At 39.8% G+C, this 15,115-nt stretch overlaps 1 protein-coding gene across 1 annotated transcript in view; it reads left to right on the forward strand.

The window, feature by feature from the left end:
• Positions 1 to 15,115, forward strand: part of LOC133577852 (proteasome activator complex subunit 4B-like) — a 114,630-nt gene that overhangs the window by 21,616 nt on the left and 77,899 nt on the right. The window contains exons 9-17 of the mRNA XM_061931927.1: positions 6,919 to 7,011; positions 7,196 to 7,374; positions 10,157 to 10,243; positions 10,314 to 10,500; positions 10,667 to 10,756; positions 13,613 to 13,677; positions 13,961 to 14,111; positions 14,202 to 14,300; positions 14,599 to 14,668. Of these exons, the coding sequence (XP_061787911.1) occupies positions 6,919 to 7,011; positions 7,196 to 7,374; positions 10,157 to 10,243; positions 10,314 to 10,500; positions 10,667 to 10,756; positions 13,613 to 13,677; positions 13,961 to 14,111; positions 14,202 to 14,300; positions 14,599 to 14,668 (1,021 nt within the window). The remainder of the gene's footprint in view (positions 1 to 6,918; positions 7,012 to 7,195; positions 7,375 to 10,156; positions 10,244 to 10,313; positions 10,501 to 10,666; positions 10,757 to 13,612; positions 13,678 to 13,960; positions 14,112 to 14,201; positions 14,301 to 14,598; positions 14,669 to 15,115) is intronic.

The following is a 15,115-nucleotide window of genomic DNA, read 5'->3' on the forward strand; positions in this document are numbered from 1 at the left end:
ACCGATACCGATATATACAGTCGTGGAATTAACACATTATTATGCCTAATTTTGTTGTGATGCCCCGCTGGATGCATTAAACAATGTAACAAGGTTTTCCAAAATAAATCAACTCAAGTTATGGAAAAAAATGCCAACATGGCACTTCCATATTTATTATTGAAGTCACAAAGTGCATTGTTTTTTTTAACATGCCTCAAAACAGCAGCTTGGAATTTGAGACATGCTCTCCCTGAGAGAGCATGAGGAGGTTGAGGTGTGTGTGTGTGGGGGGGGGGTGTATATTGTAGCGTCCCGGAAGAGTTAGTGCTGCAAGGGGTTCTGGGTATTTTTTTATGTTGTGTTACGGTGCGGATGTTCTCCCGAAATGTGTTTGTCATTCTTGGTGTGGGTTCACAGTGTGGCGCATATTTGTAACAGTGTTAAAGTTGTTTATACGGCCACCCTCAGTGTGACCTGTATGGCTGTTGACCAAGTATGCGTGGCATTCACTTGTGTGTGTGAAAAGCCGTAGATATTATGGGACTGGACCGGCACGCAAAGGCAGTGCCTTTAAGGTTTATTGGCGCTCTGTACCTCTCCCTACAGCGGCGTTTTAAAAAGTCATACATTTTAATTTTGTAACCGATACCGATAATTTTGAAACAGATACCGATAATTTACGATATTACATTTTAAAGCATTTATCGGCCGATAATATCGGCAGTCCGATATTATCGGACATCCCTAATAATAATATAGTTTTTGTTACATTATTAGATATTATTGAATACAAATATACGGAGCCCCTAGAAGGACATGGGAGAATTTTTATTTTTAGATATGTATCTCGTGCACACGAGAAACTATCTCGTGCTCACGCAAAAGTTTCTCGTGTACTCGAGATACATATCTAAAAAAAATAAATTCCCCCATGTCCCTTTAGGGGCTCCGTACAAATATATGCAATTGCATGCTATAAATTTATTTTTTACGGTCAAAACGGAAAGAATACATTTAGTAAGAAAAGATAAAGTACTTTATTCATGCATAGTATTTCCAGGCGTAGGCGGCCATATAAAATGATGTGGTGGGCCACATCTGGCCTCCAGGCTTTGAGTTTGACACATGCGTGCTAGACAGCATATCAAACAAACATAAGAAGGAGGTGATGAATTAACTATCTCTTTATTAACAAGCTTAAACAATAACAGCAAACTGAACTGTGCTGTATGTGCGGCTCTGCCAACACAGGTGCACACACACACAGAAGTCCCTTTGTTGCACACACAAATAATCAGAAATCCCCCAAATCATTAACTTTGACAACCGTATTGATACACTAATAAACACTGAAAAAAGTAAAATCCACTTACTTCAGCTTACGAGAGGAGAGAAAGGAAACGGGGGTAAGCGGTGTGTGGATTCTTGAAAGAGGCGCTGCTGAACGAGAGGTAGTCTTTTACCTCGCTGTGAAACAAGTCCGCTTTGGCATTTTTTTCCAGAAAAGTCTGTTCTCATCACAATTAAAAACTTGCTACTGTAGCTAGGGCTGCACGATTAATCAACATAGAGATTTTAATTTGTGTGATTACATAACCGCAAGAGGCGTTTTAGTGACAGACATGTTTGCCAATCGGAATTATTGAGCCTTGCGTTTATTTGTCTCTCGCTTCAAACATGGAGAAAGAGGTCTCACTCTGTGCATCACTCTCAGCACCTGAGCACGTTCCTTAACCAGTAGGATTAACTAAAAGCAGGGAGCCTTATTTTTAGGTCATCCACTATCTTTGTCTCGGTGGGCGGAGAGCGACTTAGCGAGACCGCACACACAGGAAGCACCAACAGAGAGCCTCGCCAGTTAGAAAGTAACAAAAATAAGGAGGACAAAAATATGATTACCATGTCACCATGTGGTAATATTTAAGCTTCTAATCAGATTGTGCGACCGAAAAAGTGAGAATGGTGTGATTGCAACGTCCGACCTTGTTTTTCCGGCTGGGAAAAAAATGCATGTTCAATATTTATGTAGGTATTTTTTTAGCTTACAGAGATGGGGGTCCATATATTTTTGTTTTACAGTATTTTCCGGACCATAGGGCGCACCAGATTATAAGGCACACTGCCGATGAGTGGGTCTAGTCAGGTCTATTTTCATACAAAAGGCGCACCGGATTATAGGGCGCTATAAAGGGGTCTTTTTTTTTTTTTTTCTAAATGTAAAAGACTTCCTTGTGGTCTACATAACATGTCATGGTGGTTCTTTGGTCAAAATGTTGCATAAATTATGTTTTACAAGCCGCTTCAGGATGCGCCGTTTTGTGGGTGGTCTTATTTACCTGGCTCGCCTTCGGCAGCGTCTTCTCCCCGTCATCTTTGTTGTAGCGGTGTAGCGTGCAAGGACAGGAGTGGAAGACGTGTCTAAAGACGGAGCTAACTGTTTTAATGACATTCAGACTTTACTTCAATCAATAACGGAGCAGCATCTCCTCATCCGTGGCTCACGAGTGCAAAAACACCGGAAATGTGTCCCGTGAAAAACCGGAAACTTCCATCCGCAGTCGGCAGTGTTTTAGCTACTTCTAAATCACTAATCCTTGTCTCAATGGCGATAAATAAAGTAAGTTTCTTACAAGTATCATCCCTGCAGGAAGAGGAATAGCTAAACAGGCTTCACTACACACCGTAGCTCACTGGCGTCACAATGTAAACAAACAACATGGGTGGATCTACAACTAACATTCACTGTAACATACCTGCCAACTACTCCGGTTTTCCCGTAATTAGTACGGTTTTCATCAACCTATTCCGGGTTACGGTTGCAGTGATAAAAAATACGGTTTTTCATTAATTAAAAAAAAATATTTTTTTAAAATGCGCGAGGCTATTTATAGCACCGCTGCCAAGCACGAGGCACCTGTTGCCATTGTTTCCAAACGAGCGAACGATCATGGAATCAGCCGGAGAAAAATCGCAAACGAGTCTTAAACCGAAAAGAAAACTGCAGTCATTCCGTGAAGAATATTCAAAAGCCTATCCGGGAATAATTATCCGTTTCAAAAAGGGTGAAAACTACGCGAATTGCACCTTGTGCAGACAAGATTTTTCGATCGGACAAGGAGGAATTAGCATGTAAAAGACCACGTTTGGACAAAAAAACACAAGTCTAATGCCGTTGCTAGCGATACAAGTGGAAAACTTTCAACGTTTTTCGGATTTTAGCCACAAAAAGGTAATGACACCAATGTTATCTATTGGAATTGTTTAGTACTGTTATACTGTTAAAAGTGTTTATACTATTTATGCTTTCAAGTCCAAGTTGAAGAAATCTTGTTAAATGTTGACAGCATAACTACCAAAATACAGAAGTATGTCCTTAATATTTTTGCAGTGCTATTTCTGTTGAAAAGTTAAAATGATTACATTAGAGATGTGATGTGCCACTTTTCAAGTGTCTGATGGCTTAAATTAATTTTCATGAATTTTTCATATTTTGAATTCTTTTGAAAGGCTTACAAAAAAACTACATTTGAATTGTAATTCCATGCTATTGACAGGACTATTAATTTTAATGAAGTTAGCTTACCATGTTTACAGTATGATAATTGTGATAGAAATGTGAATTTTAGGCACAGAATATTTTATACAATTGAACAAGGCAGTAGATTATACAAGCTTGGACAGAAAGTTAATAATGACACCAATTTTTTTTTTAATGGAATTGTTTAGTACTGTTTTACCATTTGTTTACTGTAAAAAGTGTTTATACTGTTTATACTTTCAATTAACAAATTGAAGTCTTGTGAAAGGTTGACAGGATAACTGGCATTAACTGTCAAAATAATTTCAAACTATTGAAGTTAGCTTACAGAATAAACATATGATTTTTGCTGTAATATTTTTGTTTTGAAAAGTCACTGTGACTGATAGAAAAGTGATGGTTTTAGCAACATTTTAACCTGTCTGAATGCTAATAATCATTTTGCGTCGGGGGGCGAAGCTTGAACCCCCACCAGGACTTTGTCCTGGACCTACCGGGGCCTGCGGCCCCTGGACCCTGGCTACTAGGTTTTTCTGATTTCAAAAGTTGGCAGGTATGCTGTAATGATACCAAGTACAGGAGCGTATCTAGTCGATACTACTATGATTACATTGATATTTTTTAGCATCACACAATCTATTTTCTTTGAAAAAATGTTTAATTAGGTTTATAAACTCAGGAAATACGTCCCTGGACAGATGAGGACTTAAGTTATGACCATTGTATGATCCTGTAACTACTTGGTATTGGATCGATACTTAAATTTGTGTTATCATCCAAAACTAATGTTAAGTATCCAAACAACAGAAGAATAAGTGATTACCGTATTTTTGGGACTATAAGTCACAGTTTTTTTCATAGTTTGGCCGGGGGTGCGACTTATACTCAGGAGCGACTTATGTGTGAAATGATTAACACATTAGCGTAAAATATCAAATAATATTATTTAGCTCATTCACGTAAGCAGGGGTGCTCACACTTTTTCTGCAGGCGAGCTACTTTTCAATTGATCAAGTCGTGGTGATCTACCTCATTCATTCATATATATAATTTATATTTACTTATTTATGAAATATGTGTTTTTGTTAACAAGTTAAAGGTGTTTAATGATAATGCAAGCATGTTTAACACATATAGTTAATATTGTTAAAAAAATTAAAGGTGTTTAATGATAATACAAGTATGTTTAATACATATAGTTAATATTGTTAACAAGTAGAAGGTGTTTAAAGATAATGAAAGCATGTTTAACACATATAGTTAATATTGTTAAAAAATTAAAGGTGTTTAATGATAATACACGCATATTTAATACATATAGTTAATATTGTTAACAACTTAAAGGTGTTTAAAGATAATACAAGCATGTTTAACACATATAGTTAATATTGTTAACGAGTTAAAGGTGTTTAAAGATAATACAAGCATGTTTAACACATATAGTTAATATTGTTAATAAGTTAAAGGTGTTTAAAGATAATACAAGCATGTTTAACACATATAGATTCCTTTCTTTCATGAAGACAAGAATATAAGTTGGTGTATTACCTGATTCTGATGACTTGCATTGATTGGAATCAGACAGTGGTGCTGATGTCCGCATTTTCGAATGGAGGAGAAAAAAAGTCCTCCATTCTGTCCAATACCACATGAAAGTGGTTGGTTTTTGGCATCTTATTTGTTCAGCTTCCGTACTCCTTTGTATACACTTTACAAGAAATACATTGTCGGCAAACTCCGTAGCTTGCTAGCTTGTGCACGCCAGCTTTTTGAGACTCTTATTTTGTTAGCGCAACTGTGCAACTGTGCAGTCGGTCTTTGGAGTTTTGACGACAGGTACGGCGCCAGAGTCTGTTGAAATAAAGTGTTTCTCGCCTTCCAGTCGGTAATTTTAATGAGCTGGCAGCAGCCAGCGTCATCTCAGAAGACCCTCGGGTGCCGTGAATGTCAATCAAGTGACGAAAGTGACGTCATAGTGAAGATTTATGATCGCTCATTTTTAGAACTATTTTTTTAATGCCTGGCTGGTGATCGACTGACACACCCTCCGAGATCGACCGGTAGCTCGCGATCGACGTAATGAGCACCTCTGGACTAGACGTATAAGATTTCATGGGATTTAGCGATTAGGAGTGACAGATTGTTTGGTAAACGTATAGCATGTTCTATATGTTATAGTTATTTGAATGACTCTTACCATAATATGTTACGTTAACATACCAGTTGGTTATTTATGCCTCATATAACGTGCACTTATTCAGCCTGTTGTTCACTATTCTTTATTTATTTTAAATTGCCTTTCAAATGTCTATTCTTGGTGTTGGCTTTTATCAAATACATTTCCCCCAAAAATGCAACTTATACTCCAGTGCGACTTATATATGTTTTTTTCCTTCTTTATTATGCATTTTCGGCCGGTGTGACTTATACTCTGAAAAATACGGTATTATATTTTAACAGAAGTGTAGATAGAACATGTTAAAAGAAAATAACCGGATATTAACAGTAAATGAACAAGTAGATTAATAATCCATTTTTACAGCTTGTCCCTCCCTGTCATATTTGTGTGTGTGTGTGTGTGTGTGTGTGTGTGTGTGTGTGTGTGTGTGTGTGTGTGTGTGTGTGTGTGTGTGTGTGTGTGTGTGTGTGTTCAGGGAATGCTTACTTAATGGGGACATCGCTCTGTTTACACCTTTGGGGGACCTCTGACGGTATGGGGACAAAAAAACAGGTCCCCTATAGGGAAACCTTTTTAAATGATAGTCAGATCCATTCTGAAGATGCCTAAGTGATTTTTTTTCTTTCTGATTTTTTCTTAGGATGACATTTTCATACAGCATGATTATAAAACATTATTACCTTAAAGTATGATTCACATTCAGAATGTTCCATCCTTCTATATTTGGTAGTTGGAGTTGCAGACAACTTCATTACTGCTAAATAGCAGTTTTCAGTAATGTCACAGAAGATGCAGGATTTGCTTTAACATTTAAGTGGTGAAACCTCCTATAAGAGGACAGCTGTAGTGCTGTATACTGAGGATCATGTCATATTTCATTTGAACTTATCTTTTTTTTAAATGGTCCTCAGTAGTCACTTACAAATTTGTGTGAATTATGCAAAATTATTTAAATTTGATCCCCATGAACCATATGAACTCTTTTTCCCCAGTAAGAATGATCAGCACATTATTTCATCAATCCAGAGATTTAAAGACGTGTATGAGCTAACTGGGCAGTGGACATTTTACCTATTTTTTTTTATGCCTCCACAACCTGTAGAAAGTCCCCACAAGTGATGATCAAAAACTTGGTCCCCATTCCAAATGATAACCTGTGTGTGTGTGTGTGTGTGTGTGTGTGTGTGTTGTGTTTGCGGATTTCGGTCATCTGGACCAGGGTGGACCAGGGAATCCTGCACAGAAAGAGTTGACCTGCCTCTTCAACAGCATCGCCTCCTTTTATCATCCCTCCAATCATGGCCGCTGGCAGGTCAGCGTCTCCCTCACTCACTCCCTCACTCCTTCCATGGCTGTTTTGTTGCTCTTGTTTGATTTATAACCTGTCATTCAAGACTTGGCTCGCCTTCAACACCATAATAGAATGCACAGGCTTTGCAGGCAGCGTGCGTCTGCCTCTGGGCGATAACGCTAAAGATGCGCGCGTGTGTCCGCAGTCTCGACTCATGCGCTTGCTCCAGCGTCTGCCGGCCAGCGTGGTGCGCCGCGTCCACCGCGAGCGTCACGCCGCTCCCGGCTGGATCACGCTGGTGCCAGAATCTCAGAGGCTGACGGACGAAGACCTGCAGGAGTTCACGCGCAGTCTCACTGGCGCCGCCCTGCTGGCCATGTTCAGGTACTTCATTTATACCATGGTTGAACACCATTTGTTTTCCCATTGGTCTGCTACAGAACATTACAAAAGAGTATGAATGATATCCTTAAAATGTAAAAACTTAAATGTTACAAGCAAAACCTTAAACTCTTGAATGTTACAAAATCCCACTGATGACGATTATGCATATTTGGGTCAATATTAGAGATGTCCAATAATATCGGCCTGCCGATATTATCGGCCGATAAATGCTTTAAAATGTAATATCGGAAATTATCGGTATCCTTTTTTTTATTATCGGTATCTTTTTTTATTTTTTATTTTTTTAAAAAAAATGAAATCAACATAAAAAACACAAGATACACTTACAATTAGTGTATCACCAACCCAAAAACCTCCCTCCCCCATTTACACTCATTCACACAAAAGGGTTGTTTCTTTCTGTTATTAATATTCTGGTTCCTACATTATATATCAATATATATCAATACAGTCTGCAAGGGATATCATCAATCAATCAATGTTTATTTATATAGCCCTAAATCACAAGTGTCTCAAAGGGCTGCACAAGCCACAACGACATCCTCGGTACAGAACCCACATAAGGGCAAGGAAAAACTCACCCCAGTGGGACGTCGATGTGAATGACTATGAGAAACCTTGGAGAGGACCGCATATGTGGGTAACCCCCCCCCTCTAGGGAGACCGAATGCAATGGATGTCGAGTGGGTCTGACATAATATTGTGAGAGTACAGTCCATAGTGGATCCAGCATAACAGTAAGAGTCCAGTCCACAGTGGGTCAGCAGGAAACCATCCCGAGCGGAGACGGGTCAGCAGCGCAGAGATGTTCCCAACCGATACACAGGCGAGCGGTCCACCCCGGGTCCCGACCCCGGACAGCCAGCACCCCATCCATGGCCACCGGACCTGTGTGTCTCCCCTTCCACAAGGGATAGGGGGAGCAGAGGAGAAAAGAAAAGAAACGGCAGATCAACTGGTCTAAAAAAAAGGGGGCTATTTAAAGGCTAGAGTATACAAATGAGTTTTGAGACGGGACTTAAATGCTTCTACTGAGGTAGCATCTCTAACAAGTTACCGGGAGGGCATTCAATAGTACTGGAAGAAAACGCTCTATAGCCCGCAGACTTTTTTTGGGCTCTGGGAATCACTAATAAGCCGGAGTTCTTTGAACGCAGATTTCTTGCCGGGACATATGGTACAATACAATCGGCAAGATAGGACGGAGCTAGACCGTGTAGTATTTTATACGTAAGTAGTAAAACCTTAAAGTCGTAAGCACACATGATTGTGCGTGCTGCTGGTCCACTAATAGTACTAACCTTTAACAGTTAATTTGACTCATTTTCATTCATTACTAGTTTCTATGTAACTGTTTTTATATTGTTTTATTTCTTTTTTTATTCAAGAAAATGTTTTTAATTTATTTATCTTATTTTATTTGATTATTATTTTTAAAAAGGACCTTATCTTCACCATACCTGGTTGTCCAAATTAGGCATAATAATGTGTTAATTCCACGACTGTATATATCGATATCAGTTGATATCGGTATCGGTAATTAAGAGTTGGACAATATCAGAATATCGGATATCGGCAAAAAAGCCATTATCGGACATCCCTAGTCAATATGGTATTTTCTTTGTCATCTATAACAGAAAGCAGAGATGTACAGTAGACAGTTTTTTTCTCTAAATATATTTAACTGCTCATCATATTTTGACCTACTTAGGTTTGATGTTTACTTAACCAAAAGTGAAGAATACCAGAGTGGTTTCCTGCATTCTTAAATGTTTCTGTTCGTGTACCTCAGTGGAAAAATATGACAATCCCTTGTTTAACAGTTAAAAAAGAAGCCTACATACATTTTGTTTTTGATTCAATGGACAGATGTAGTAATAGGATGCTACAATTTAGTTCAAGTACTTTATTTACCATGAATTGATTCACGTGGACCCCGACTTAAACAAGTTGAAAAACTTATTCGGGTGTTACCATTTAGTGGTCAATTGTACGGAATATGTACTGCACTGTGCAATCTACTAATAAAAGTTTCAATCAATCAATCAAAAAAGCTGTTTGGATCTTCAGGTGGAAAGCAGTGTTTACAATTCATAGAAAAAAGGCACAATACAAACATTGATTACACACACACATTAGAAAACTGGGCGCCGGTCTCATGCAATTATAAATATACAATAAATCTGCAAAAAAGTCAGGAATATAAGTACTTTTTTATTTTAATTATTATTATTTTAATTATTATTTTATATACAAGTTTTTATTTATTTAATTTCTGCTTGTATTTCTTTTATGTGTGTTTTATTGTTGTAGTATGTTTTTTCTTCTGTGATATGGATCCCCCTGGGTCTGAAATAAATGACCATTTATATATACTTAATTTGATTATCAATGATACAATAAAATACAGACCGTACAGCTAAAATACCAGGAATTAATCAATAAAACAATGAATCCATAAAAATAAAAAATCTAAAATGCCAATGATTAATTGTTATACCTGATTTTCATACCAACAATGGTTGTATAGTTTTCTATTGTGCAAAATTACTCAATACAAAAAAGGTTTCTTTTATAATTCTCTCATTTTCATTTTTAACGAACCCAGTATTCTCTTTACAATTTAAATTTAACTATTTTTGTAAATAAGGTTTCTTTTTGGAATTTGTCTTTTTTCACAGAAATATAAAAACAAATCTCAGTCAATTCACCAGTTTCTCGGCATTTTTGTTTTCATGCGCCCCCTGCTGGTAACCTGCAGTAAGACGGGCTGCACAGATGCCGCCTACGCCCTCCAGAACCTGGCTCTGCTGACGCCGCAGCTCGCCATTCCACCTGTGCTGGAGAAGTACGTCTGGTAGTCGCAGCCATGTTTATGGGACTTCTTCCAAACTAAACCCAGGTGATGCGTCCCACAGGACGTACGCAGCCATGGAGACCCTGACGGAGCCGCACACCCTCACCGCCACTCTCAGCTGCATGATCGGCATGGCGCGTAGCCTGGTCGCCCCCAGCGACCGTTACCCGGAGGGCCGCCTGCATGTGCTGCCGCTGCTCATGGGGTCTCTGCCGGGCGTGGACCCCAATGACTTCAGCAAGTGCATGGTGAGTTAAGGACTTGACCTCATAGTAGAATCTCTCATGTTGGATAAAGTTGGACTGTAAAATATTGGTTAAAAATATCTATTGTGGTATTTATTATCCATCACCCGCTTTTTGATTTACCATGCGACTAAAAATAACCACCTCTGTATTACGTTGCTATTCCCAGATAACGTTCCAGTTCATCACCACGTTCACCACGCTGGTGCCTTTGGTCGATTGTTCGTCTGCGCCATCTCGACACACTGATCTTTCTGAGGTACGCCATCAGTCAGTTTGCTCACAGTTTACACCGGGCGGACTTATTCCACCAAGGCCTGTTCTTTCGAGTCAACGGATGCTTCAATACAGGGGTGGCCACACTTTTTCTGCAGGCGAGCTACTTCTCAATTAACCAAGTCGAGGGGATCTACCTCATTCATGTATATATAATTTTTATGTATTTATTTATGAAAGAGACATTTTTGTTAACAAGTTAAAGGTGTTTAATGATAATACAAGCATGTTTAACACATATAGATTCCTTTCTTTCATGAAGACAAGAATATAAGTTGATGTATTATGTGATTCTGATGACTTGCATTGATTGGAATCAGACAGTAGTGATGATAACTAGAGATGTCCGATAATATCGGCCGATAAATGCTTTAAAATGTAATATCGGAAATTATCGGTCTCGGTTTCAACCTCCCGATTTTCCCGGGAGACTCCCAAATTTCAGTGCCCAGTGACGACTAGATCGGAAGTTGATCTAGAGATGTACAAATATGATAGTAAAAGGGATAGCAAATAAGCAGTTAGTGAAATAAATATTAACACAAAAATGACAATGAGCATTATTACACTATAAATGGAGCAATACAAATACCAATAGAAATAACACTATTGATAATGAATAATAACAATAATTTACCTCTACAACAATACAATTGTTTCAAATGCAACTATATATATATATATATATATATATATATATATAAATATATATATATATGTATATATATATATATATATATATAATGATAACTTGAAATACAAAAGAAAGCAGATAAATGGAGGGCAACAAAGAGAAGCAAACTGTATTCACCTTGTAGATTGTTATAGTAACAATAGGTTAAGCTTTGTCAGTGTGCAGTGTGTTACCCAGTTTACCCTATGGCAGGGGTCGGCAACCCGCGGCTCTAGAGCCGCATGCGGCTCTTTAGCGCCGCTCTAGTGGCTCTCTGGAGCTTTTTAAAAAATGGAAAAAGATGAGGGGAAAAAAATCTATTTTTTGTTTTAATATGGTTTCTGTAGGAGAACAAACATGACACAAGCCTCCCTAAATGTTACAAAGCACACGGTTTATATTAAACATGCTGATTCGAGTATTTGGCGAGCGCCGTTTTGTCCTACCAATTTTGGCGGTCCTTGAACTCACCTTAGTTTGTTTACATGTATAACTTTCTCCGACTTTCTAGGACGTGTTTTTTGCCACTTCTTTTTCTGTCTCATTTTGTCCACCAAACTTTCAACGTTGTGCATGAAAAGGTGAGTTTTGTTGATGTTTTTGACTTGTGTGGAGTGCTAATCAGACATATTTGGTCACTGCATGACTGCAAGCTAATCGATGCTAACATGCTATTTAGGCTAGCTATATGTACATATTGCATCATTATGCCTCATTTGTAGCTACATTTGAGGTCATTTAGTTTCCTTTAAGTCCTCTTAATTCAATTTATATCTCATGACACGCTATCTGTATGTAATATGGCTTTTAATTTTTTGCGGCTCCAGACAGATTTGTTTTTGTATTTTTGATCCAATATGGCTCTTTCAACATTTTGGGTTGCCGACCCCTGCCCTATGGGAACAATATTAATATATGTTTGATGAAACGTGATTATATGCATGAGTGTATGCATGTATATGTACAGTATGTGTATATGTACTAGAGATGCGCGGTTTGCGGGCACAACCGCGGAGTCCGCGGATTATCCGCGGATCGGGCGGATGAAATTTAAAAAAAATTGATTTAATCCGCGGGTCGGGTCTGGCGGTTGAAAAAAAAAAAGAAAAAAGATTTTAAATAGATTCAGGCGGGTGGCAGTTAAACCAATTCGGAAATATATATACATAGTTAAATGTTGTTACCCACATACGAAAAACGAGCAGGCACCTGCTGCATATGCCACAACAGAAGAAAAAAAAAGAAGAGATGGACACTTTTACGGAGCGGAGAAGGGACGCCTCGCCCCACCGGGAGCCGTAGCTGAGGCGATCCGCGAGAAGGGCCCGACGCACGTCCAGGGTCACCACCGCGCCCACCGCACCGACACCCCGCCTCGTCCGCCTTCGCCACGGCCGGCGTCACGCGCAGCAGGTAAGCAGCTTACCTGCCCGCCACCCCCGTGGCCGGGGGCTCGTAACAGGAGTCACTCCGCGCGCTCCGCCCGCGCAGCTTACCTGCCCGCCACCCCTGTTGCCGGGGGCGCGTAACAGGGGTCACTCCGCGCGCAGTGCGCTCACGAAAGGGGTGGGGCTCACCCTGGTTGATATAGACAGCAGGACGGTGGCCATGGAAGTCGGAACCCGCTAAGGAGTGTGTAACAACCCACCTGCCGAATCAACTAGCCCTGAAAATGGATGGCACTGGAGCGTCGGGCCCATACCCGGCCGTCGCCGGCAGCGAGACGCACTTGGAGGTGCGCTCAGCGCGGCTCCCATATGATTGCGCACTGGTGTGCGTCTGGGTCGTGACAGCGTGGCACGCGAATGTCTGTGCTGCATTGGATCAGTCTCCTTTCTTTAACAGGCAAAAGCTTTATAACCTCACATCGTCTATATTAGATATATAACAACGGGCGGGTGCGGGCGGATGCGGTTCTGATTAAATGTTAGATCGGGTGGATGGCGGATGGTTGACGACTTTCTGATGCGGTTGCGGATGAAATAATTGCCTATCCGCGCATCTCTAATATGTACTGTATGTTTGTACAGTGAATGTGCGTGTGGACAAATGTATTAAGTTAGTCCTCCTAATCAGAATACTGTACATACTCTTAAATGTTGTCTTTTGATTTTGGTATTCAATCAGCCAACTTCACCATAGGAAAAAAAAAAACGTGTCTTTCAGGTTGAAAAAGACTTGTGTTTTGCTTCTGCTGAGTTCGAGGACTTCGTTCTGCAGTTTCTAGACAGGTAACAACAAATGCCGTGTATATATATATATATATATATATATATATATATATATATATATATATATATATATATTTTTTTTTTTTTTTAAAGACAAAGAAACCAAATTCATAATAGCTGTGAATTCCTGTTAGATTCCTCATATTTTTAAGTCATTTTGATCACATGTTGTACGGTCATTTGCTAACTTGCAATCAACCTTCGAGCCACATGCAGTAATTCATGATGCACTCGTAATGGCCCTTGAGCGCAAAATTCCACCGTGGTGTGTTTTTGTGTGCAGGTGCTTTGCTCTGATCGACTGCAGCACTTTGGAGCAGACCAGAGACGAGATGGAGACGGACACTCAGACCCAGCTGGAGAGCCTGGTGGAGCTGGGCTTGTCCTCCACTGTGAGCACGGTCCTCACACAGTGCTCCAAACAAATATACATGGTAACACACGCGCCACACAAGATGTACACTTGCTGTCTTAACGGCCGCCAGTCGTGTTGTGATCGCTTGTTCTATCCTTGTTGCCGTTAGGTGGCTTTGGAGAAGGTGTACAACTTTGCTACCTCCAACATCTTTGAGACTTGTGTGTCAGGCAGGATGGTGGCTGACATGTGCAGGGCGGCCGCCAAGGTGTGTGTGTGTGTGTGTGTGTGTGTGTGTGTGTGTGTGTGTGTGTGTGTGTGTGTGTGTGTGTGTGTGTGTGTGTGTGTGTGTGTGTGTGTGTGTGTGTGTGTGTGTGTGTGTGTGACTGAGAAAAACACCATATTGCTATTGAATCGATGCATTCATGCACACATTCAATTACTGCAGAGGCATCCACCCTCTGTTGTGTGTTATTATCATTTCAGTTCAATTTGTTTGGATAAATGATTCTCTCTTCCTTATTTCTTGTGTGTGTGTGTGTGTGTGTGTGTGTGTGTGTTTGCAGTGTCATCCCGCTGAGTCTCTCCGACTGTTTGTCCCTCACTGCTGCAGTCTCATTTTCCACACTACTGAAAGTCAGTACAACATTGTTGTGCATAGGGATGGGTACCGTTCACATTTCAACCAATACGGTACCAATTCCCAGTACCGGGGAATCAATACCGGTATTCGACGGTACCAAGTTTTGCTACTTTCGTGTGTTGTTTTTTAAAATCAAATCAAATTTTTTTTATAGCAACTTTTAAAAATGAGCTAATTATGACAACTGCTGTCCAGCTGTTATTTCTTCTTTTACTGTGACATTTTTGAGTCTCAATTGCAGTTGCAAGTCCAAGACGTTAGACCAGATCTGGGCAAAATACGGCCACATGCGGCCCATTAAGATTTTCAATCCGGTCCGCCGGACGGTCTACATAATTTTTTTAAACATTTAACATCAAAACTGTAGCCGCCATTATGATGTGCAGTGCTGTTTTTAAATTTCCATAAGTATTGAACTACAGAAAGTATTTCAATGGTTG

The sequence above is a fragment of the Nerophis lumbriciformis genome, linkage group LG39 (genome assembly GCF_033978685.3).
Source record: "Nerophis lumbriciformis linkage group LG39, RoL_Nlum_v2.1, whole genome shotgun sequence".
Classification (NCBI taxonomy): domain Eukaryota; kingdom Metazoa; phylum Chordata; class Actinopteri; order Syngnathiformes; family Syngnathidae; genus Nerophis; species Nerophis lumbriciformis.